General features: G+C 45.1%; 1 protein-coding gene across 1 annotated transcript in view; it reads left to right on the top strand.

Moving 5' to 3' along the window:
* Nucleotides 1-20,247, top strand: part of LOC110488254 (zinc finger protein 516) — a 36,254-nt gene extending 16,007 nt beyond the window's left edge. Inside the window, exons 2-5 of the mRNA XM_036971342.1 lie at nucleotides 10,354-12,039; nucleotides 13,201-14,589; nucleotides 16,808-16,872; nucleotides 17,695-20,247. Coding sequence (XP_036827237.1) covers nucleotides 10,542-12,039; nucleotides 13,201-14,589; nucleotides 16,808-16,872; nucleotides 17,695-17,745 — 3,003 coding nt within the window. The 5' untranslated portion in view covers nucleotides 10,354-10,541 and the 3' untranslated portion in view covers nucleotides 17,746-20,247. The remainder of the gene's footprint in view (nucleotides 1-10,353; nucleotides 12,040-13,200; nucleotides 14,590-16,807; nucleotides 16,873-17,694) is intronic.
* The last annotated feature ends 1,016 nt before the right edge of the window (nucleotides 20,248-21,263 follow it).

The raw sequence follows: 21,263 nt of genomic DNA, 5'->3' as shown, positions 1-21,263 counted from the left end.
ATGATTCAGAGGACAACTGGGTGAAGGTGTTGTGGTCAGATGAGACCAAAATGAAGATCTTTGGCATCAACTCAACTCGCCGTGTTTGGAGGAATGCTGCCTATGACCCCAAGAACACCATCCCCACCGTCAAACATGGAGGTGGAAACATTATGCTTTGGGGGTGTTTTTCTGCTAAGAGGACAGGAAAACTTCACCGCATCAAAGGGACGATGGACAGGGCCAGGTACCGTCAAATCTTGGGTGAGAACCTCCTTCCCTCAGCTAGGGCATTGAAAATGGGTCGTGGATGGGTATTCCAGCATGACAATGACCCAAAACACACGGCCAAGGCAACAAAGGAGTGGCTCAAGAAGAGGCACATTAAGGTCCTGGAGTGGCCTAGCCAGTCTCCAGACCTTAATCCCATAGAAAATCTGTGGAGGGAGCTAAAGGTTCAAGTTGCCAAACGTCGGCCTCGAAACCTTAATGACTTGGAGAAGATCTGCAAAGAGGAGTGGGATAAAATCCTTCCTGAGATGTGTGCAAACCTGGTGGCCAACTACAAGAAACGTCTGACCTCTGTGATTGCCAACAAGGGTTTTGCCACCAAGTACTAAGTCATGTTTTGCAGAGGGGTCAAATACTTATTTCCCTCATTAAAATGCAAATCAATTTATAACATTTCTGACATGCGTTTTTCTGGATTTTTTTGTTGTTATTCTGTCTCTTACTGTTCAAATAAACCTACCATTAAAATTATAGACTGATCCTTTCTTTGTCAGTGGGCAAATGTACAAAATCAGCAGGGGATCAAATACTTTTTTCCCTCACTGTAAGTATTCATACTCTTTGCTATGAGACTTGAAATTGAGCTCAGGTGCATGACGGGGCGGCAGGGTAGCCTAGTGGTTAGAGCGTTGGACTAGCAACCGGAAGGTTGTGAGTTCAAACCCCCGAGCTGACAAGGTACAAATCTGTCGTTCTGCCCCTGAACAGGCAGTTAACCCACTGTTCCCAGGCCGTCATTGAAAATAAGAATTTGTTCTTAACTGACTTGCCTGGTTAAATAAAGGTAAAATAAAAAAAAATAAAAAAAAATAAATGATGTTTCCATTGCTATGGAATGTTGAGATGTTTCTACAATTTGAATGTAATTCACCTGTGGTAAATTCAATTGATTGGACATGATTTGGAAAGGCACAGACCTGTCTATATACTGTATGGTCCCACAGTTGACAGTACATGTCAAAGCAAAAACCAAGCCATGAGGTTGAAGGAATTCTCTGTAGAACTCTAAGACAGGATTGTGTCGAGGCACCGATCTGGGGAAGGGTACCAAAAAAATGTCTGCAGCATTGAAGGTTCCCAAGAACACAGGGCCTCCATCATTCTTAAATGGAAGAAGTTTAAAACCACCAAGGCTCTACCTAGAGCTGGCCGCCCGGCTAAACTGAGCAATCGAGAGAGAAGGGTCTTGGTCAGGGAGGTGACCAAGAAGCCGATGGTCACTCTGACAGAGCTATAGAGTTCCTCTGTGGAGATGGGAGAACATTCCAGAAGGACAACCATCTCTGCAGCACTCCAACAATCAGGCCTTTATGGTAGAGTGGCCACTCCTTAGTAAAAGGCACGACTGGTTGATGCTTATTTATAAAACCCTCCTAGGCCTCACTCCTCCCTATCTGAGATACCTACTGCAGCCCTCATCCTCCACATACAGCACCCGTTCTGCCAGGCACATTCTGTTAAAGGTCCCCAAAGCACACACATTCCTGTGTTGCTCCTCTTTTCAGTTCGCTGCAGCTATTGACAGGAACGAGCTGCAAAAAACACTCAAACTGGACAGTCTTATCTCCATTTCGTCATTCAAAGATTCAATGATGGACACTCTTACTGACACTCGTGGCTGCTTCGCGTGATGTGTTGTTGCCTCTATCTTCTTGCCTTTGTGCTGTTGCTTGCCAGCAGAATACCACCCTGCATTCCACTGCTGGCTTGCTTTTGAAGCTAAGCAGGTTTAGTCCTGGATGGGAGACCAGATGCTACTGGAAGTGGTGTTGGGGGGCCATTAGGAGGCACCCTTTCCTCTGGTCTAAAAAAATATATCCCAATAGCCCAAGGTGGTAATTGGGGATACTGCCCTCTGTAGGGTGCTGTCATTTGGAAGGGATTTTAAACAGGTGTCCTGACTCTCTGTGGACACGAAAGATCCCATGGCACTTATTGTAAGAGTAGGGGTGTTAACCCTGGTGTCCTGGCTAAATTCCCAATCTGTCCCTCATACTATCGCAGGCACCTAATCAGCCCCAGTTTACAGTTGTCTCCTTCATCCCTCTCCCCTGTAACTATTCCCCAGGTTGTTGCTGTAAATGAGAATGTGTTCTCAGTCAACTTACCAGGTTAAATAAGTAAAATGTTTGTGCTGTGTTGCTGCCATGTTATGTTGTTATCTTAGGTCTCTCTTTCTGTAGTGTTGTGGTGTCTCTCTTGTCATGATGGGTGTTTTGTCCTATATTAAACGTTTAAATCCCAGCCCCCGTCCCCGCAGGAGGCCTTTTGCCTTTCAGTAGGTTGTCATTGTAAATAAGAATTTGTTCTTAACTGGCTTGCCTAGTTAAATAAAAAAAAATGAAATGTGCGTTTTGCATGTGTTTTCTTCATTCCTTCAACTTCCGTGCTCAAGATACCTCCCTAGCTTACCTCCAGCACATTGCAGAGGTGTAGCAGGCCTGGAATGTTAAAAGGCAGCTCATTGAGCAGCTCATCACATGCTATCAAGTCCCTGTGTATTTGTTGTGTAACAGGGAGGGAGAGTTGAACAAGGAGTGCGATGGGAGTGTGATGTGTGTTTGCTGTCTTTCCCTCCAAAATGCACACACACACACACACACACACACACACACACACACACACACACACACACACACACACACACACACACACACACACACACACACACACACACACACACACACACACACACACACACACACACAGCGGCAGCAGCAGCATAACCACACCAGCTGCCGGAAGCCTAAAGGGCCAGACATGCTGTGTGTTTGCACGAGTGCACATTTGGCACCTCTTATGCCATAACATAATGCTTAAACAAAGCATGAACAATGAGACTTCATCCTATGTCTTACTCTTATTTTAACAATCACCTTTTTTGCTTTTTTTGTGGGATATATTACTAGATCTTTTTTTGTGGATTTGGGAGAGTGGTGTCATGGGAATGGTGACCAGACATCCTTCCTCATATGTCTGTTTTGCTGATTGACATCTATAAACAGTATTTCTAACACTCCCGTTGTGTGGAACACACCCATACAAAGTGAGTTTATGTAACACATCTATATACAGCGTTTCTTACACAACTGCACTGTTTTTCGTACAAATGTACCATGTTTTTCTTACCTGTATACACCGTGTTTGAGACACATCTACAGTGTTTTCTGACACACCTGTATCCAATATTTCTTACGTACTGTATCTATCCAGGACAGTGTTTATGCGTGTCATTAAGCAGCATTTTAGACAATGTGTGTAACATATCTACACACTGTTCTGACACATCTATAAACAGTGTTTCTTTCTTACCTAGACATACGGTGTTTCATACATGTGTTTCTGACATGTTTCTACACACAGTGAGTCTGTGTTTCTTGCACGCCTACACACAGTGAGTCTGTGTTTCTTGCACGCCTACACACAGTGAGTCTGTGTTTCTTGCACGCCTACACACAGTGAGTCTGTGTTTCTTGCACGCCTACACACAGTGAGTCTGTGTTTCTTGCACGCCTACACACAGTGAGTCTGTGTTTCTTGCACGCCTACACACAGTGAGTCTGTGTTTCTTGCACGCCTACACACAGTGAGTCTGTGTTTTGTATACATCTATAACACAGTGTTTCTGACACGTCTTCACATAGTGGGCCTCCGGTATGTGGATTAGTCAGTGTGGCGGATGCTCAAGCTGCAGTACGGCCTGGTAAACAAAGCCTCATTTAAACGGCCTCTACACTGTGACCTAACCGCAACAGACGGCTGTCACCCTCGTTGCTTCTGTAGACCAAATAGGGACACTTTAGGACCGAAGAGGGTCCCTTTGTTATCAAAGTGGAGGCATCTCCCAGCATATCTCTGTTGCTTAATTTACTATCACTCTCTCTTGTATTTTAAGTTGTCTTGTCTCCTGTTTTGTCTGCTATTTTATACCTTCCACCTACAAAACAATCAGGGTGAAACCTTGGGCTCCCGAGGGGCGCAGCGGTCTAAGACACTGCATCTTAGTGTGAGAGGCGTCACTGTAGTCCCTGGTTTGAATCCAGGCTGCATCACATCCGGCCATGATTGGGAGTCCCACAGGGTGGCGCACAATTGGCCCGGCGTCGTCCAGGTTTGGCCGGGGTAGACTTATATCTCCCTCACTAACTTTAAGCATCAGCTGTGAGAGCAGCTGACCGATCGCTGCAGCTGTGCCCAGCCCATCTGTAAATAGCCCATCCGACTACCTACCTCATCCCCATATTGTTTATATTTACTTTTTTTGTTGCTCTTTTCTACTTGCACGTCATTATATGCACGTCTATCACTCCAGTGTTAATTTGCTAAATTGTAAATACTTCGCTACTATTGACCTATTTATTGCCTTACCTCCTTACTCCATTTGCACACACTGTATATAGATTTTTCAATTGTGTTATTGACTGTGCTTTTGTTTATCCGACGTGTAACTCTGTGTTGTTGTTTATTGTCGCACTGCTTTGCTTTATCTTGTCCAGTTGTAAGTGATAGCTTGTTCTCAACTAGCTTACATGGTTAAATAAAGGTGAAATAAAAAAATAAAAAATAAGAATTTGTTCTTAACTGACTTGCCTAGTTAAATAAAGGTAAAATAAAACAATTATAACACTGGGATGCATTCACCCAATCCCAAATTGACCCCTACCCTCTATGAAATGAAACAATTAGATAGGTGTAAGCAATACCATAATAACTGCCCCTTGCCCTTTGATAAACTCACAGGAATGTTCACCTCATTGTGTACGCCTATCCAATCCTTACAGATCTAGGACGGACTAGGGCAGAGTTTCCCAAACTCTGTCCTCAGGGCCCCAAGGGATGCATTTTGGTTTTTGCCCGAACAACTACACAGCTCATTCAAATGATCAACGGTTGATGATTGGTTGATTATTTGAAAGAGCTGTGTAGTTGTTAGGGCAAAAAACAAAAGGTGAACCCCTTGGGGCCCTGAGGACCGAGTTTGGGAAAACCTGCCCTACTCCGTCCTAGATCTGTAAGGATTGGATAGGCGTAGGGGGCTAGAGGTTTGGAACACTGACATAATCGCACTGTATAGCATAATATTAGCATAGGGACGGTCACATGTTAGCACTAGTGGCTGTGTTGGCACAGTTTGCGGTTGGTTGAGAGAACGTATGTGGATGACTTCCGCACGTACTCACGTACTCAGACATGGGTGCACTGGTGCGTGCACACAGCCACACACATACATGTATTCACTTACTGTCGCTCTCTTTCTCTCACTCACCACACACACGTGTCTATACACACACACACACACACACATATACATACACAGGCTCTTAGCTCAGCAGCAGAGCCCTGGCCATGGGGAGTTTGTGCTGAGCTGGTTTGGACGTGAGTACAGCTGACTGGACATGGCTATTCATCTGTCAAAGAAAAGAGGGGGAGAAAAGGGAGAGGGAGAGAGGGTCTGTAAAGAACAAATTCAGCCCAGAGCAACATGTTTGGCATTCTGCGCCTGTGTGTGTATCCTCCATCGGTTTATCCTGTTTTTTTTTTTGTTCCTGTGTGTGTGTGTGTGTGTGTGTGTCTAAAGCATCACACTTCCAGTTTTTTTTATTGAATGTTATATCCGCTCTGTTTTCATTGAATGTGTTATCTAGCTAAACTATAGCCTACATCAGGGTTCTCCGACTCTGTTCCTGGAGAACTACCCTGCTGATGGTTTTTGCTCCAACCCCAGTTGTAAATAACCTGATTCAGCTTTTCAACCAGCTAATTATTAGAATCCGGTGTGCTAGATTAGGGTTGGAGTGAAAACCTACAGGATGGCAGCTCTCCAGGGACAGTGTTGGAAACCCCCAGCCTATATTGCCTTCCTTCATGGAGACCAATCGAGGGAACACTGCCCCTCTCATCTTCAATAGAGCTTACCTCTTTGAAAGGTTCAACACAGAGTTAATATATCTTTAGAGGCACACTTACAATTTGTTTTGAATTGTAAATACTGCAGATTGTACATTTTTGCACTTAGTTTCTATTGGCATGCTGTCTATTGCACAAATCAATGATCATTCAAGATCATGGTCTTCTCTATTAGGCCCATTTCTGTTTAGTTTGGGCTTTCGAAGAACACAGAGATTCACATGAACAGTGACTAATAAAGAAACAGCCAGATGTCAGAGAGGTCGGAATACACAACACACTCTGTCAGAAGCCTTCTCGCTCCACTAAATGACACAGCATGTGTTTAAACCCCCTCAAAGAAAGCCTCTTTTTGTTTTGTGTGTGTGTGTGTGTTTGTGGGTGTTTGAGTGTGTGTGTGTGTGTGTGTGTGTTCTATTCAGGAAGGTATGGTGGAGTTGTTTAGTTTCTAAGTATGTCTAGATGTCTGTCTTACATTTTTGTAGCTTGTTCTCATTGGTCCAAAATGATGGGAGCAGTATGCTGAATTGAATTTGAGAGTTTCAAAAAAGATGAAGCATATAGACTAGTCAAGGTTCCTATATGTATTTTTAAGACCCAAGACCTAACAATTCCCTCGAGTGCCTAGTTGGAAATACTACATATAGACACACGCACGCACGCACACACACACACACTCGTTATGTTATTTGATCCTCGTGGGGACCTAAATGTATTTCCATTCAAAATCCTATTTTCTCTAATACCTAACCCGTAACCCTAAACCTAACCCCTTACCCTAACCATAATTCTAACCGTAATAGTAAACCTAACCCCTTACCCTAACCCTAATTCTAACCGTAATAGTAAACCTAACCCCTTACCCTAACCATAATTCTAACTGTAATAGTAAACCTAACCCCTTACCCTAACCATAATTCTAACCGTAATAGTAAACCTAACCCCTTACCCTAACCATAATTCTAACCGTAATAGTAAACCTAACCCTAAACCTAACCCCTTACCCTAACCATAATTCTAACCGTAATAGTAAACCTAACCCTAAACCTAACCCTTTAACCTAACCATAATTCTAACCGTAATAGTAAACCTAACCCCTTACCCTAACCATAATTCTAACCGTAATAGTAAACCTAACCCCTTACCCTAACCATAATTCTAACCATAATAGTAAACCTAACCCTAAACCTAACCCCTTACCCTAACCATAATTCTAACCGTAATAGTAAACCTAACCCCTTACCCTAACCATAATTCTAACCGTAATAGTAAATCTAACCCTAAACCTAACCCCTTACCCTAACCATAATTCTAATCGTAATAGTAAACATAACCCCTTACCCTAACCATAATTCTAACCGTAATAGTAAACCTAACCCTAAACCTAACCCCTTACCCTAACCATAATTCTAACCATAATAGTAAACCTAACCCCTTACCCTAACCATAATTCTAACCGTAATAGTAAACCTAACCCCTTACCCTAACCATAATTCTAACCGTAATAGTAAACCTAACCCCTTACCCTAACCATAATTCTAACCGTAATAGTAAACCTAACCCTAAACCTAACCATAATTCTAACCGTAATAGTAAACCTAACCCTAAACCTAACCCCTTAACCTAACCATAATTCTAACCGTAATAGTAAACCTAACCCCTTACCCTAACCATAATTCTAACCGTAATAGTAAACCTAACCCTAAACCCAAAGCCTAAAATAGCATTTGTCCTCATGGGGACGAGGGAGAATTCTTCTTGTTTTACTATACTTGTGTGGACCTTTGGAGATTTTAGGTCCCCACAATGGTAGAAGAACCAACACACACAGGACTTTTGGCCTCCACTACCATCTGTTGCCTCCTTTCGCTCTGACATCATCCCACCATCCCCCTATTGTGTTAACCCCTCATCACCCGGCCTTCACCTTAACCTCTTAATTACCACTAACCACCCCCCTCCCTGTCCCCCCCACCCAGAGACACTGTGCCACTCGCTCCGTGTGCTAATCCGTCAGCGTCTGCCCTCAACACCTGCCGCCACACTCGTCTAACTCAACTCCCATTCTGGAGCCCATGCCAGTTTCTTCTCTATTTCGCCCGGTAGAGCGCGCACAGCGAAAAGCCCAAAGTGGCGGGCACACACACACATGCTGAGACACACACACACGAACACATGCACGCACGCACGCACACAGGCACACACACATACATGCGCACACACACACACGGCTGAGAATAGATAGGTCTCTTTTGTCACCCCCCCCAAGTCCACTGCCCTCCCACCCCCAGACATCTTTTGCAGGGCGCTGAAGTGTAGGGCGCTGGGCCCATTGTCCAACAATGGCCACCGTAGGACCCCAAGGACCCCCTGGTGATAGGTGGAGGGCGAGACGTGAGGAAATGTGACAGTTCTGGTGCAGCTGACACAATGGTGTTTCTTTCCCGCAGGCTGCCTGCCCTGCGTTGGCTTTAAGAGAGCCCGGGCACTTTTCTCCCTGTTGTAGTTGTCGAGAAGGAAACCAACATCTTCTGCTGTGGTCTGGAAATTACTGCCAATTACTTGGCTGTAATGGATGTGTGTATATCATCCACAGAAATAAAAAGCAACTTGGAACCGATGCCCCTTCACAAAGATAAACGCTTATCTTAGACATGAATAATGATTTTTCTGAAGATGTTTGATATAGGAACACATTTTGTTTTATTTGACTTTAGGTGATCTAGTGTGCTGGAGGTTGATTACGAAAACAGATTTATCATATATTCTCGTGATTATACTGACGCCACCTGCCCCTTTTCATCATTTCTTTGCCTTTGCTTTTCTCTCAGTATGTCTTCTAGGAGTGAGGTTAACTACTGTTTGTTGATGATGGCACATTTAGTCATTTCCCTTCATATTACTACCACTCTCAATGTGACCTTGGCATCCACTGACAGTATTGGGATTGTGTGAGTGCGTGTGAATGTGTGTGTGAGTTTCAGTCTGCATGTGTGAGTGTGTATGACTGTGTGTGTGTGTGTGTGTGTATGTGTGTATGAGATGGAGAGAAATAAATGTAGTTTGTTGATAATGGCATATTGATGGGGTTTGGAATGGACTGGCCCTGAGGCCTCATCCTGACTGGTCAGGACTGAATGCAACTCTTCATGCTTCACTAAACACACTCAACTAAGGCATGGGGAACAGAGGACACGAGCGCACACACACACACACTTTCAGTATAAGCTTCCTTTAAGGACAACCGTCAATCATCCTGTTCGGGACAATAGCCATTCCAAAATCAGTGTCATGCAAATTCTCTCCCTCTCCTCTTTCTTACACACACTGTTACATTTATAAAACTGAAATATGCACAGACGTAACACCCTCTTACGTTGTGACAGTGAAACATACACAGTGAGAAACGGACTATGTAGAAAGTAGGATTTTTAGTAATAATGCTTATACTTAAACACGTTGCACTGGGGCCCCGTGGGAGAAGCTCTTTCAAATGATTGCAAACTGTTGTTAGGGTGTGGTAAAAATGATGTTATTAACTGAGCATACCAGGGAACGGGATGTGTCATTTTTATTTATTAGCAACCATCATTCTAAAGAGGCTAGTCCTTTAGTGTCACGCCCTGACCTTAGAGAGCCTTTTTATGTCTCTATTTGGTTTGGTCGGGGTGTGATTTGGAGTGGGCATTATATGTTCTGTGTTTTTGTATTTCTATGTTTTGGCCGGGTATGGTTCTCAATCAGGGACAGCTGTCTATCGTCGTCGCTGATTGGGAATCATAGTTAGGCAGCCTTTTCCCCTTTTGTCATTGTGGGAAGTTATCTTTGTTAGTGGCTCTATAGCCCTGTAAACTTCACGGTTGTTTTTCGTTAGTTGTTTTGTTGGCGACATTTACTAAAATAAAAGCAAAATGTACGCTCACAACGCTGCACTTTGGCCTACTTCTTTCGAGGGCCATGACATTTGGACAAAGTTGCCTTGTTGTTGATGACTGTGGCATGATAGCATTTCCTCTCTATTTGACCTCCTGGTGACTGTGCCAACTGCGTTCTTTCTGTCTCTGGGTTGAAAATATAGCCTACCAGATGTCAGTTACTGTATTGGTTGTGTGATTATCATATAACCTATTATTAGATTCTAAATGTTTTCTAATAGTTTTTTTCTTGTGTTTTCAGGTGTTTTTCAATGATCATCTCTCCAGTCTTAATGTCGGTTAAAGAAAATCCCTCCAACAACAGAAGTAAAGCAATATCTACAAACATGTCCCCCATTGCAATCACTATGACAACCTTATGACTTTGGAACACACGGGTTAGTTTTCTTCGTCAGGGATACTTGAGCTACCACAGCCCTGGGGCCGGAAATGGAGGTGGAGCCGAAGCAGGAGCAGGCGGACCAAAGCAAGGCCGACGCTGTCAAGAGGGACCAGGAGGAGTACGATGCGACGGTCTCTGGCCACACCTGTGGCCTCTGTGGACGGGGCTTCCCTCTCCTGAGCTCGCTGTCCCAGCACATGCGCAGGCACACTGGGGAGAAGCCCTACAAGTGTCCTTACTGTGAACACCGGGCCGCTCAGAAGGGCAGCCTGAAAGCCCACATCCGCAGCCACAAGCTGGGCCTGCTCAACCGGAGCCTGGGCAAGTTGGACTGTGAGGAGGGGGTCGGGGAGCAAGGACAAACACAGGGGGACCCTAAGAAACTGGATAGTCCCGCTGACAACCTCGCCAATGGCACCTCGGCCAAGAAGCACAAAGTCAATGGCAAGACGAAAAGCTCCAAGCAGAAAGGCGAAGAAGCAGTCGTCCAGGAGGACTGCAAGGAGGACGAGCCGCAAACCATGACTGAGGGCGACTCACTTCCGGGAGGGACCTTCTGGGTGGACAATGGGGACGGTGCGGGTTCCTTTCCCTGCGGCTCTTGCAGCCAGGTCTTCCCCCAGGCCCTGCTCCTCAAGGCCCACATGAAGAAGCATCGAGGCTCCCTGGACCACGGTTGCCGCATTTGCGGCCGGCGCTTCCGCCAGGCCTGGTTTCTCCAGAGCCACATGCGGATTCATCGGGCCAAGAGCCAGCTGCGGGGTGGGAGTGGCGACAGCAGTGAGTCCCAGACCACCCTCAACGGGGTCCCCCGGGAGCCGGCGTCCCTGGTGAACGAGGACTGTCTCTACGAGCTGTGTGCCGGCTGCGGCAACTTCTTCTACGACCGCAAGACCCTCCGGCTGCACGAGAGGGTCCACAAGCAGAGCCACACCCCCAGCAAGCCGCCGCAGCAAGACCCCGACAAAAGCTCGTCGTCACCCGCCGCCAAGAGGCGCTTCCTGGAATGCCTTAACCTCAGGGCAGCCGGGGCTGGAGAGGCAGCTATAGAGGGGAATCTTGGAAGACGGATCCCCGAGCTGGACCCGGTATGCAGTTACCAGGCCTGGCAGTTGGTCACCAGAGGATGTGTGGTAGAGGTGACAGATAAAAGCCTAGGCTGGGAGGAGAGGCTGGTGGATGCCGAGGTGGCGTTTGCCCGGGAGAAGGGCGAGTATGTGCCTCTGAAACAGGAGAAGCGAAAGAGGCAGCTGGACTCCTCCCAAAGAAAGAAGAAGAAAGGGGCCCAGGATGTTGTCATTAATGGTGGCAGCGGTGGGATCTCCCACCAGCAGGGTGACAGTAGAAATAGCCGCACCTTATTGAATGGGCTCAGTCCAGAGACGTTTGGGATATTGCAGAAAAAGAAGGTGAAAGATGGTCATCAGTCCATCAAGCCAGCCACTAAATCAAACTCTGCCAGTCAGCCCAGCACACCAAGACATGAAGATTCTCTATCTTCCTCTTCCATAAAGAGGAATAGTATCAAGGATCCAACCTATGAAGGTAAGACAAAAAAAATGCCTAGATTAGCAACAATAATTTGATTTTATTTAAATGACATGACAAAGGGCATCTTGGTCGTATTCACCCTTAAAATCATGATTGAAAAGGGAACATTTTGTTTACTACTACAGCAATAACAATGACCCCCCCCCCCCCCCCAATTTCAGACATTACCATACCAAATTCCATTCCCATACTATATTCTTTGATGTATATCACAGTTTTCAGTGTGATTCAGTCATGTTTGTTTTGGTTTCTATTGCTACTCAGTCCTGAGTTATGGTCAATCTATTTTCACGTGGTAAAAGGGAGACCTCACCTCATGTGTTGATTCATCAATTTACACATCTTAGCATAACTAAACGCCTCTGTGTATGTGGGCACATTTCTCTCCCGAGCTGCTGAGGTATGTAGCGTACTTAGCATAGTAGACTGCAGATTGAGCAGTATGTCAAACAGGGACCTGTTTTTATGTTATGGTTTAATTGCCTGTATTCATGTACAGCAACTGATTATTGGAGACAAGACAGTCTGAAAAGTGATGCTGCTTTGACTGTTAAACTCTGTGATAGGATAATAAATGGTTCCCTTCCGAGTCCTCTTGATAACAGTATTAACCAAGAACCGGAAGTACATGGTAAATATGCCCATATCGAGCAACTCAGAAGTTTGTAATAGGCTTTTAATGTTTGAAATTGCACTCATGACATTGACAAGCAAAAGTGATAGATATAATTATGAATTCTGTAGCACTTTCAGTTCAGTTTTCCAGTTAAAAACTGGCCTTCAGTTGCCATGGAGCAGTACTCATACAGGTAAAATGTGTGTTTCGCAGTTGCCTTTAGGTTGCCACTGAAAATTAATTGGTGTTATGGCACCATCGTGTGGCATGGATTGCCCATTACACCCTTCATCCTACATAAAGAAATATGAAAGGCCTTTACATCTGGTACTTTGCTAAATGAGGCATAACCCTTTCTGTACCATTCATATAGGTAAATGACCTATGGAGAATAGCATGACAATGTACTCCTTTCTCATCCATGTGTTTGTTAAATCATGTTAGCACTTATTAAATCTTCATACTTTGCTGAAGCTCATTTTCTTAAAATGTCTGTTTTTCAATATGAGCTTAGTCTAACTGTACTCTGCAATCCACAGATACCAAGCCATTCCTCTGCGAGCACTGTGATTTCCACACCAGTGACCCCTCTTCCTTCACATCCCACATGCACAAGCAGCACAAGGATGTCAGGGATGCACATCATCACATACTGGGAGCTATTATGGAAGAACCAAGCCACGGCGCTCCCAAGGCCTCAGGTTATGTGGAATATCTCCGGCTGAAGAGCACACTGCTCAGCCAGCCCTACACAAATCCCTACGTCTGTCCTCCTGGCCAGGAGAGGGCGGCATCAAGCTGCCAGTCGGAGAAGTCGAGGAGCCTAAAAGTCAAAGGGCAATCCTCTCAGGATGCCATCATCTACGCCAGCCTCCTCAACCTGTCTGCCCCGCCCGATGGCCAGGACGAGGATGGCGGTGTGAATCCTGTGGCAGCAGCGTCTGAGGGTCAGCTGGTCAGACACCAGTGTCCGTTCTGCTCCCACACAACCCATTACCTGGAGGTGCTGTGGATCCACCAGCGTGTGGCCCACAGGGTGGATAGTGGCAGCTCCCTGGCCCCCAAGTGGGCCCCCTGCGTCACCGGCTTCAAGGGCCCCAAGGCTGCTGGACGGCGCACGGGGCCCCCGCCCTTTCTGGAGGGCAAAGACTGCCCGGCACTCTCAGTCCCCCGGGCCCAGCGCACACAAGCCCCAGGTTCCACCGCCACACATCCTTCAGGTGGAGGCACCAAGAGGCCAAAGACCCACACAAGCAGTACAACTACTACTTCCCAGCCCAACACCAGCCAGGCCATGGTGTCAGCGTCGCGTACCTCTACAAGGTCTCCCCCTGGTGGTGGGAAGTCACTCCTACCTCAAAAAAAGAAGTCGAGCCGCCCAACCCATATGGAGGAGGTGGCAAATAAGAGCGTCCGATCTAAAACGAAAGCCCACCCCAAAGCTCCTGCCGCCACCACCACCGCCTCAACCATCATTCAAGGCTTCTCCCAGCAGTCGACAAGCAGCCCCAAAACCGGACATTATCGGGCGGCTGCCGAGGGAAGGCTGCTTCCGCAAGAGGGCCTCGGCTTTATTCTCGCCAGGAACCATGGCTGGGCCGACCACACGTCCCATCTTACCCCAGACAGAACTCACCTCCACCCCCAGCCCCACCCACACCCCCACAGCCGTCCACGGGATCCACCTGCAGCCCTGAAAGGTCAAGACCTTTGGTCAGTCACAAACATGTTTGGGGCAGAGGGCAGCAGCGGGTACCTGGCACCCACCACCACCCTCGGCCACGGGAAGAGGGAGTCGACTGCTGTGAACAGCAGAGACACCCCGATGGACATGGGCATCCTGGGTCTGTTGAAGAACTACAGCCCCCACGAGCTGGCAGCTCTCTACCAGCACTGGGGCTTTGTAGATCCCAGGCTTGACCCACAAGGTAAGGAGGGATTGAGTGTTGGGTAATGTAGTCCATTAATTGGCAGTGAAAATGGTTGTATAATGTTCACCACAGCCCTACATAATTCAGCATGTATACAGACACACTGAGAGGGAGAAAGATAGACAGACATTCACAAAACTGACCATGTCCTTTGCACTGTACACTAAGGTCCTTTTGAGAGTAGCAACTCTAACCTGCAGCTTGTCGTCGTAGATATCATCATCATCCTCTTTAGCCCTTTGAGTCACATTTAATAACGTGACCTTTAAAAATATTTATATTTGTCCTCCACCTTTTCTCTTTTTCTATGAGTGTTTTGGCATGAATGCTAATAGCTTTGGGAAACATGTTTACCAAGGCCGACAGAAGGACATGTTTCTGCCGGTGATAGTACCAGTCAAGGAATAGGTCTCTGTCTAGTGTTGACCTGTGTGTAGGTCCTGGGGTGGTGTGTGTGTGTGTGTGTGTGCGCGTGTGTCAGTATGTGCATGCATGGATCACAGTGATACAGATGGGCAGTGGGCACCCAGTGCTGTGTGACAAGGGTGTGTGTGTGTGTGTGTGTGTGTGTGTGTGTGTGTGTGTGTGTGTGTGTGTGTGTGTGTGTGTGTGTGTGTCTGAGAGAATGAGAATGATAGAGGTGGCAAGTCCACACACACAGAGTAAATTCCATGGCCAGGACATCAGAGAGACATGACACAATTGGAGTGACAGTGGGGGGAAAGCTCAGCAAGCAAGTACAGGGAAGGAGAGAGAGACAGAGGAAAGAGATGGAGAAACAGGCAGTGAAAGAGTGACCCAGTGAGAGAGATATACAGACATAGAGAGAGAAAGAGCGAGAGGAGTACACCTGACATGTGACACGGGAGCGCTGGCCAAGGGCACATCAAAGAGGCCCGGCAATTTGCAGTAATTTATGCGCTACTTCCCAGGCAGCCAGGGGGTGGGTCAGGGCTGTCGGAGGTACACCACCACGATTTGGTACGAAAGTTGCCATCCACTGCCCTGAAGGAAGCTCCACCCCCCCCCTCCCCCAGATGAATGGCACATCAGATGTACTAATGAGCCCTGTACTTTGTGGCTTAGGTGGTCTAGTATATGTATACCTATGTATACCTGTGTCTGCGCGGATTCAAATCTGACCCTTGACACTGACTCCTATACTTTCCACACTATCACGATATGACTTAATTCTGTTAAATTACATTCTGGAAGAAAAACACAAACTAACTAGCCAGCTACTGTTTTTGCACAATACATCCCCGCTGTGTGAGATAATTGTCGCTATTTTCATGAATGGAACAGGTTAGCTTCCTATCAAACACTGCAATTAGAGCTAGCTGGCTCGCTAACTGTGACTAACAGGTCAGCTGCAATGTAGGTCAGCTAGCTAGCTAGCATTTCCTTCAGAAATGAAGCAAACTATCTAGCTAGCTATCAACCTAGAAAAATAGAGGCAAGAGAGTGGTGTTGAACTACCAGACAGCTGTGTTTATAAACATTCTGGTTTGGTCTTTACTCATTCCAAATAATTGGATTTGTGCAAGCATAGGCTGACTGGACTGGTGCGAGTACAGATTTGCACACGCACACTAATGATGAAAAACCATCAAAAAAGTAATTTGCATTTCTTTACGAAGTGTTTTTTTTGTGTGTGTTTGCATGCATGTCTGCCCTTGTATATGATTTTGTCCTTGGATGGCAGTCCTTCAACTTTGAACAAACACATTTGCTTGTGACACTGACCTGTGAAATGTTTTATACATTATTAATCAGATGTCAGTTATGGGGATGTAATTGGTGTGTGTGTGTGCATGCTAATAAGATGCCGGGCCACCAGCACAGTGACCGTTGATCCTCTGTAGCTCAGTTGGTAGAGCATGGTGCTTGCAAAGCTAAGATAGTGGGTTTGATTCCCGGGACCACCCATACGTAAAATGTATGCACGCATGACTAAGTCGCTTTGGATAAAAGTGTCCGCTAAATGGCGTATATTATAATTTAAACACAATTTCAATGGGAGGCAAAAAAATAGAACAAGCAGAAAAGCCATCACTGTTTCCCCTGCATCTCAATCCAAGGCAATATTAACCTGAAATCCAAACGGAATATTGCCCTAGAAATATAGAACCAGTACCTTAACTGACTCTTGCATTAAGTTCAGTTGTGAAGGTCTTGGGATTCTAAAGTGTTGCTATGTCTCTTGTTTCTACAGGGATACTGCAGCACAACGGACATTTTGAAAACGAAGTCCATTCCTCCACAGAGGCCTCTAAACAAGTATGGTACTTTTTGTTTGGGTTTTGTTTTGCTGTGACCGTTCTCCCCTTTTTATAATTCCTCACCTGTGCCAGAGTCTGGTTGAGTGCTAATGTTCCCCTATATGTTCCCTGGCCCAATTTATCTATCTGGATTTCAGCTATCGGATAGGATTCAATGCATAGAAATAGAATCTGTCTCCTTACTGTCTGTGCTTCTTTTATATGTGTTTTTCTCTCTTTGCATTCCCGCTATCCTGTCAATAACAAAAATACTAAAGGTATTTAGACCTTTAAAAAAAAAAAAAATCTCTCGCCACTCCTTTCTGCTCCCAGCTCCGAGAATCCAAAAGAGAAATCAGTGTTTGAAACACTAAAGGCGAGGCAGTGATACTTGGGCGTCTGTGTCAGACGGCTCTTTCTCGGCTTGGTACGAGGAGCTGACAGGAAAACAAAAACATCTTGACGCCCCCCTCGGGGTAAACAGTCGTGTGTCTCCATATGGCATGTCAACATCCTGCCAATCATGACCACATGCAGGCCCTCCTGGACACTCTCTACCTGCCTGTCTGTTCTCTTTACTTACCTCGTCTTCTTCTGTTGCCTTTGCAACGTGTGAGACGTGAGGACACACTGACACACACCGAAAGATGAACTCACGCACTCTCGCACAAACTGACATTTTTGCACATTCGGAAACACACAGTCGGAGTTATACTTGCACACACACAAATACACTCATAGAAAGACAACTGACACTCAGCAACACGCGCGCACACACAAACGTGTCTTGGTGTGATCTGTGATCTGACTCCATTTTGCCCCTTGTCTCTGTCCTCTGCAGGTGATCGGCTGTTCCGCTACTTCAACAGCCTCTCTCAGGAAGGGGACATGAGAACTCCACTTCCCAAAATGCACTGTTGCAAAATGAAAGGCCTGCAGTCTCTCACAGGAACCAAGCCATGACTACAGGAGCTCTTCACTTTAGGGGCCCAATTGTCTCAAGGGACACTCTTTGTTTACAACTAACTAATCCACCCGGACAAAAGGAGTTACCATAACATGCGGACGTGACAGAGTGGAAATTCTTCCCCAACTGGAGTGTAAACTCACAGCCGTCTGCACTGTAACTCAACAAGCACCGTCAGTGTGTCGGACCAAGAAAGGCTAAGGCATTTCTGCATCCAGAGCAACAGAACTTCTCAGGAAGGCAGTAGCGATGCACTGAACCATCTGCTACATCACCCACTGGGCTTAGATCACAGGAGGTTGGTGGCACCTTAATTGGGACAGACTGGTTCATGGTAATGGCTGGAGCAGTATAAGTGAAATGGTATCAAATGCATCAAATACATGATTTCCATGTGTTCGGTGCCATTCTGTTTGCTCCGTTCCAGTCAGTCCAGTCATTATTATGAGCTGTCCTCCCCTCAGCAGCCTCAACTTAGATGTTTCTGTGGTGAAAGTATACTGATCTAGAGATGGTGCAGTTGGGTTAGATAACTGATCCTAAATCAGTTGTTAAAGGGCAGGAAACCAGGACCCCCAGGATGTTTTATGTAACCTTTAAACCCTTTAAATCCATGTCAGAGAAAAAAAAAAGCAAAGACTGAAACTTTCATGTTATAGCCCTCCAGAGAATTGTTAGAAAATGGTGAAGTAATCGGATTGGTGTGTGTATTTACTGTGAATGTGTGTTAGTGTTTTAGTCATCTTGTTTATTTGAGCTTTTGGCACTTTTTCTCTGTGGTATTTGGAAACGGTTTGGATTGGTCAGGTCAGCCAGCTCACACCAGCAACGTTACTACCTATACCTTTAAAGCTGGACTCCTTAATGGTGTAACAGCCACGTCCGTTTGTGATATTACCACGGCGAAGAAGTTTTCCCTCGGACATCATTGCGCGATGCTCCCCAGGCTCTGCTTCGCCCCAAAAAACTATAACAAAGGCTGTGGGGCCTTTAATATTCCATCTTTAAGCAACAATAATGAGGCAGCTGTTTGTGACTTACCAGCCATCTCCAGCCATGTTTACACGAACAACAAGCATGCTAGACTCTGCTGACCTGGGATGTGGTGGAGGGTAAATGCATGTAAACGTCGGCAGGTAGCCTCGAGGTTAGGCTGTTGGGCCAGTAACAGGGGACGCAAGCAGAGAGAGGTTAGTACAGTGTTTCCCAAACTTGGGGTCGGGGGCCCTATGTGGGTTCCCCTGAGAAAATCTGTACTAATCTTATTAAACAACTTTAAAAACAAAAAAAATATTGTTCATTATTTCCCCATGTCCTACCTTCCCTATAGGCCTACATTAAAATGCCATCAACATGCAAACAATACAGTTATGAAAATGTCATACATTATAGTTTGTATAGGTGGTTGTTCGTCTTATCTCGATCGCCCACTAGAGGTCATAGTTTAACCACCTTTTTTTTTTACCTCTACATCACAGCTTCTGAATAGGACCTAGAACATACATACTCCATCTATTTTAGTTCTGTTGCGTTAAGTCTGTATGTCCACTCAAGTTGATATCCCAACGTTGAAAGACTGGTTTCTCTGTGTTAAAATGAAATAGATTCCCTCGCTAGGGAACACTGACGATGCGGATCATGTTTCTCCGACCTCAGAAAATTGTGTTCTGTTGAGAAAAAAAAAATGGTGTTCTGTTCTGATAATTCCACTTCCCAGGCCATCTGATCCAGTTGGAACTTAAAATGAATCCAGAATGAATGGAAAAGAAAAGCACTATGTAACTTACAGATTTGCAGTGCTTCATGAATATAGTTGGATCGACACAACCAACGGTTGCGAACTTGAACAGAAGGCCACTTTTGAGGTTTGAGAACAGAAAATGTCTGAGAAGGTAGATGCGCAGTTTGACTCCATGAAAATCACGACTCTTCACTGAGGAGGATTGTGGGTTCGGTCTTGGACTGTCTGTGTTTAGTTCCTTTTTGCAGTGTTTTATTTTGGTGTTTTGCTGAATCACTGGGTATCTCTGTCTTAGAAATGGCTTCTGCAGTGTATTCAAGTTATTTTAGCTGCCCACAAGGAAGTAAAGCCATACATGTTAAACAGTACCAATCTGGTGTTATTACTTCGTTATTTATCGAATATTATATGATAGTTATCCACCTTGATCGATTGTCGTATGTAAAAAAAATATATATATATAATTTATGATTTGAAGGCAATTATAAAATGGCCGACTTTTGTAATAAGAAAAGGTTGGTGCTTTAGAGGGACGTAGTTCTCAGAATGCTTCATGAAGACTAGCTGTGTTTGCTAATGGTGCTCAGATATTCTTTTAGGACTTTAGATGGTGGGGTTGTATTTTCAAAGTATTTATATGGCACAATACCTGTTAGTACAAATAAAACTTGCTATATTTACATGGACATGGTTTTGGTCATTTTGTTATCCTCGAGGCTCTTTCATCAGCCTTTGAGGTGATATGTTTATGACACACGTGATTGTGATTATGTAACATGAAAATAGTTGTTTAACAGTGCTTAATAAAGCACTCACAACATTTATTATTTCTAAATTAGCTGTTTTATTAGAAAGTAAAAAGTGTTGCCAAGCAATCTGGAAGGAATTTGACATTCATTTTTTGAGAGGACAATCCAGGTGTACAAAACATTAGGAACACCATCCTAAATTGAGTCGCACCCCCCTTTGCCCTCAGAACAGCCTCAATTTGTCGGGGAATGGACTTTACAAGGTGTCGAACGTTCCACAGGGATGCTGGCCCATGTTGACTCCAATGCTTCCTACGGTTGTCAAGTTGGCTGGATGTTCTTTGGGTGGTGGACCATTCTTCATACACATGCCCCGTTCAAAGGCACTTAAATATTTTGTTTTGCCCATTCACCCTCTGAATGGCACTCATATAATCCATGTCTCAAGGCTTACAAATCCATCTTTAACTTGTCTAGTCCCCTTCATCTACACTAATTCAAGTGTATATAACATTTGACATCAATAAGGGATCATACCTTTCACCTGGTAAGTCTATGTAAATGATTTACGCATAATACTCTGTAATGTCAAAGTAAAAAATAAATAAAATCAAAAATAAATGAATGGAAAATAAAATGTATATGTTTTGATTAGATAATTATTCAACCCCCTGAGTCAATACATGTTTGGCAATGATTGCTGCTGTGAGTCTTTCTGGGTAAGTCTCCCAAGTGCTTTGCAAACCTGGATTGTACAATGTTTTCTCATTATACTTTTAACATTTCCTCAAGCTCTGTCAAGTTGGTTTTTGATCATTGCTAGACAGACGTTTTCAAGTCTTGCCATAGTCTTTCAAGACGATTTTAAGTCAACTGTATCTTGGCCACTCAGGAACATTCAATGTCATCTTGGTAAGCAACTCCAGTGTATATTTGGTCATATATTTTAGGTT

Source organism: Oncorhynchus mykiss, chromosome 32 (genome assembly GCF_013265735.2).
Source record: "Oncorhynchus mykiss isolate Arlee chromosome 32, USDA_OmykA_1.1, whole genome shotgun sequence".
NCBI classification, from domain to species: domain Eukaryota; kingdom Metazoa; phylum Chordata; class Actinopteri; order Salmoniformes; family Salmonidae; genus Oncorhynchus; species Oncorhynchus mykiss.
Note: the sequence above shows the minus strand (reverse complement) of the source record. Positions and strands in the feature narration are given on the sequence as shown.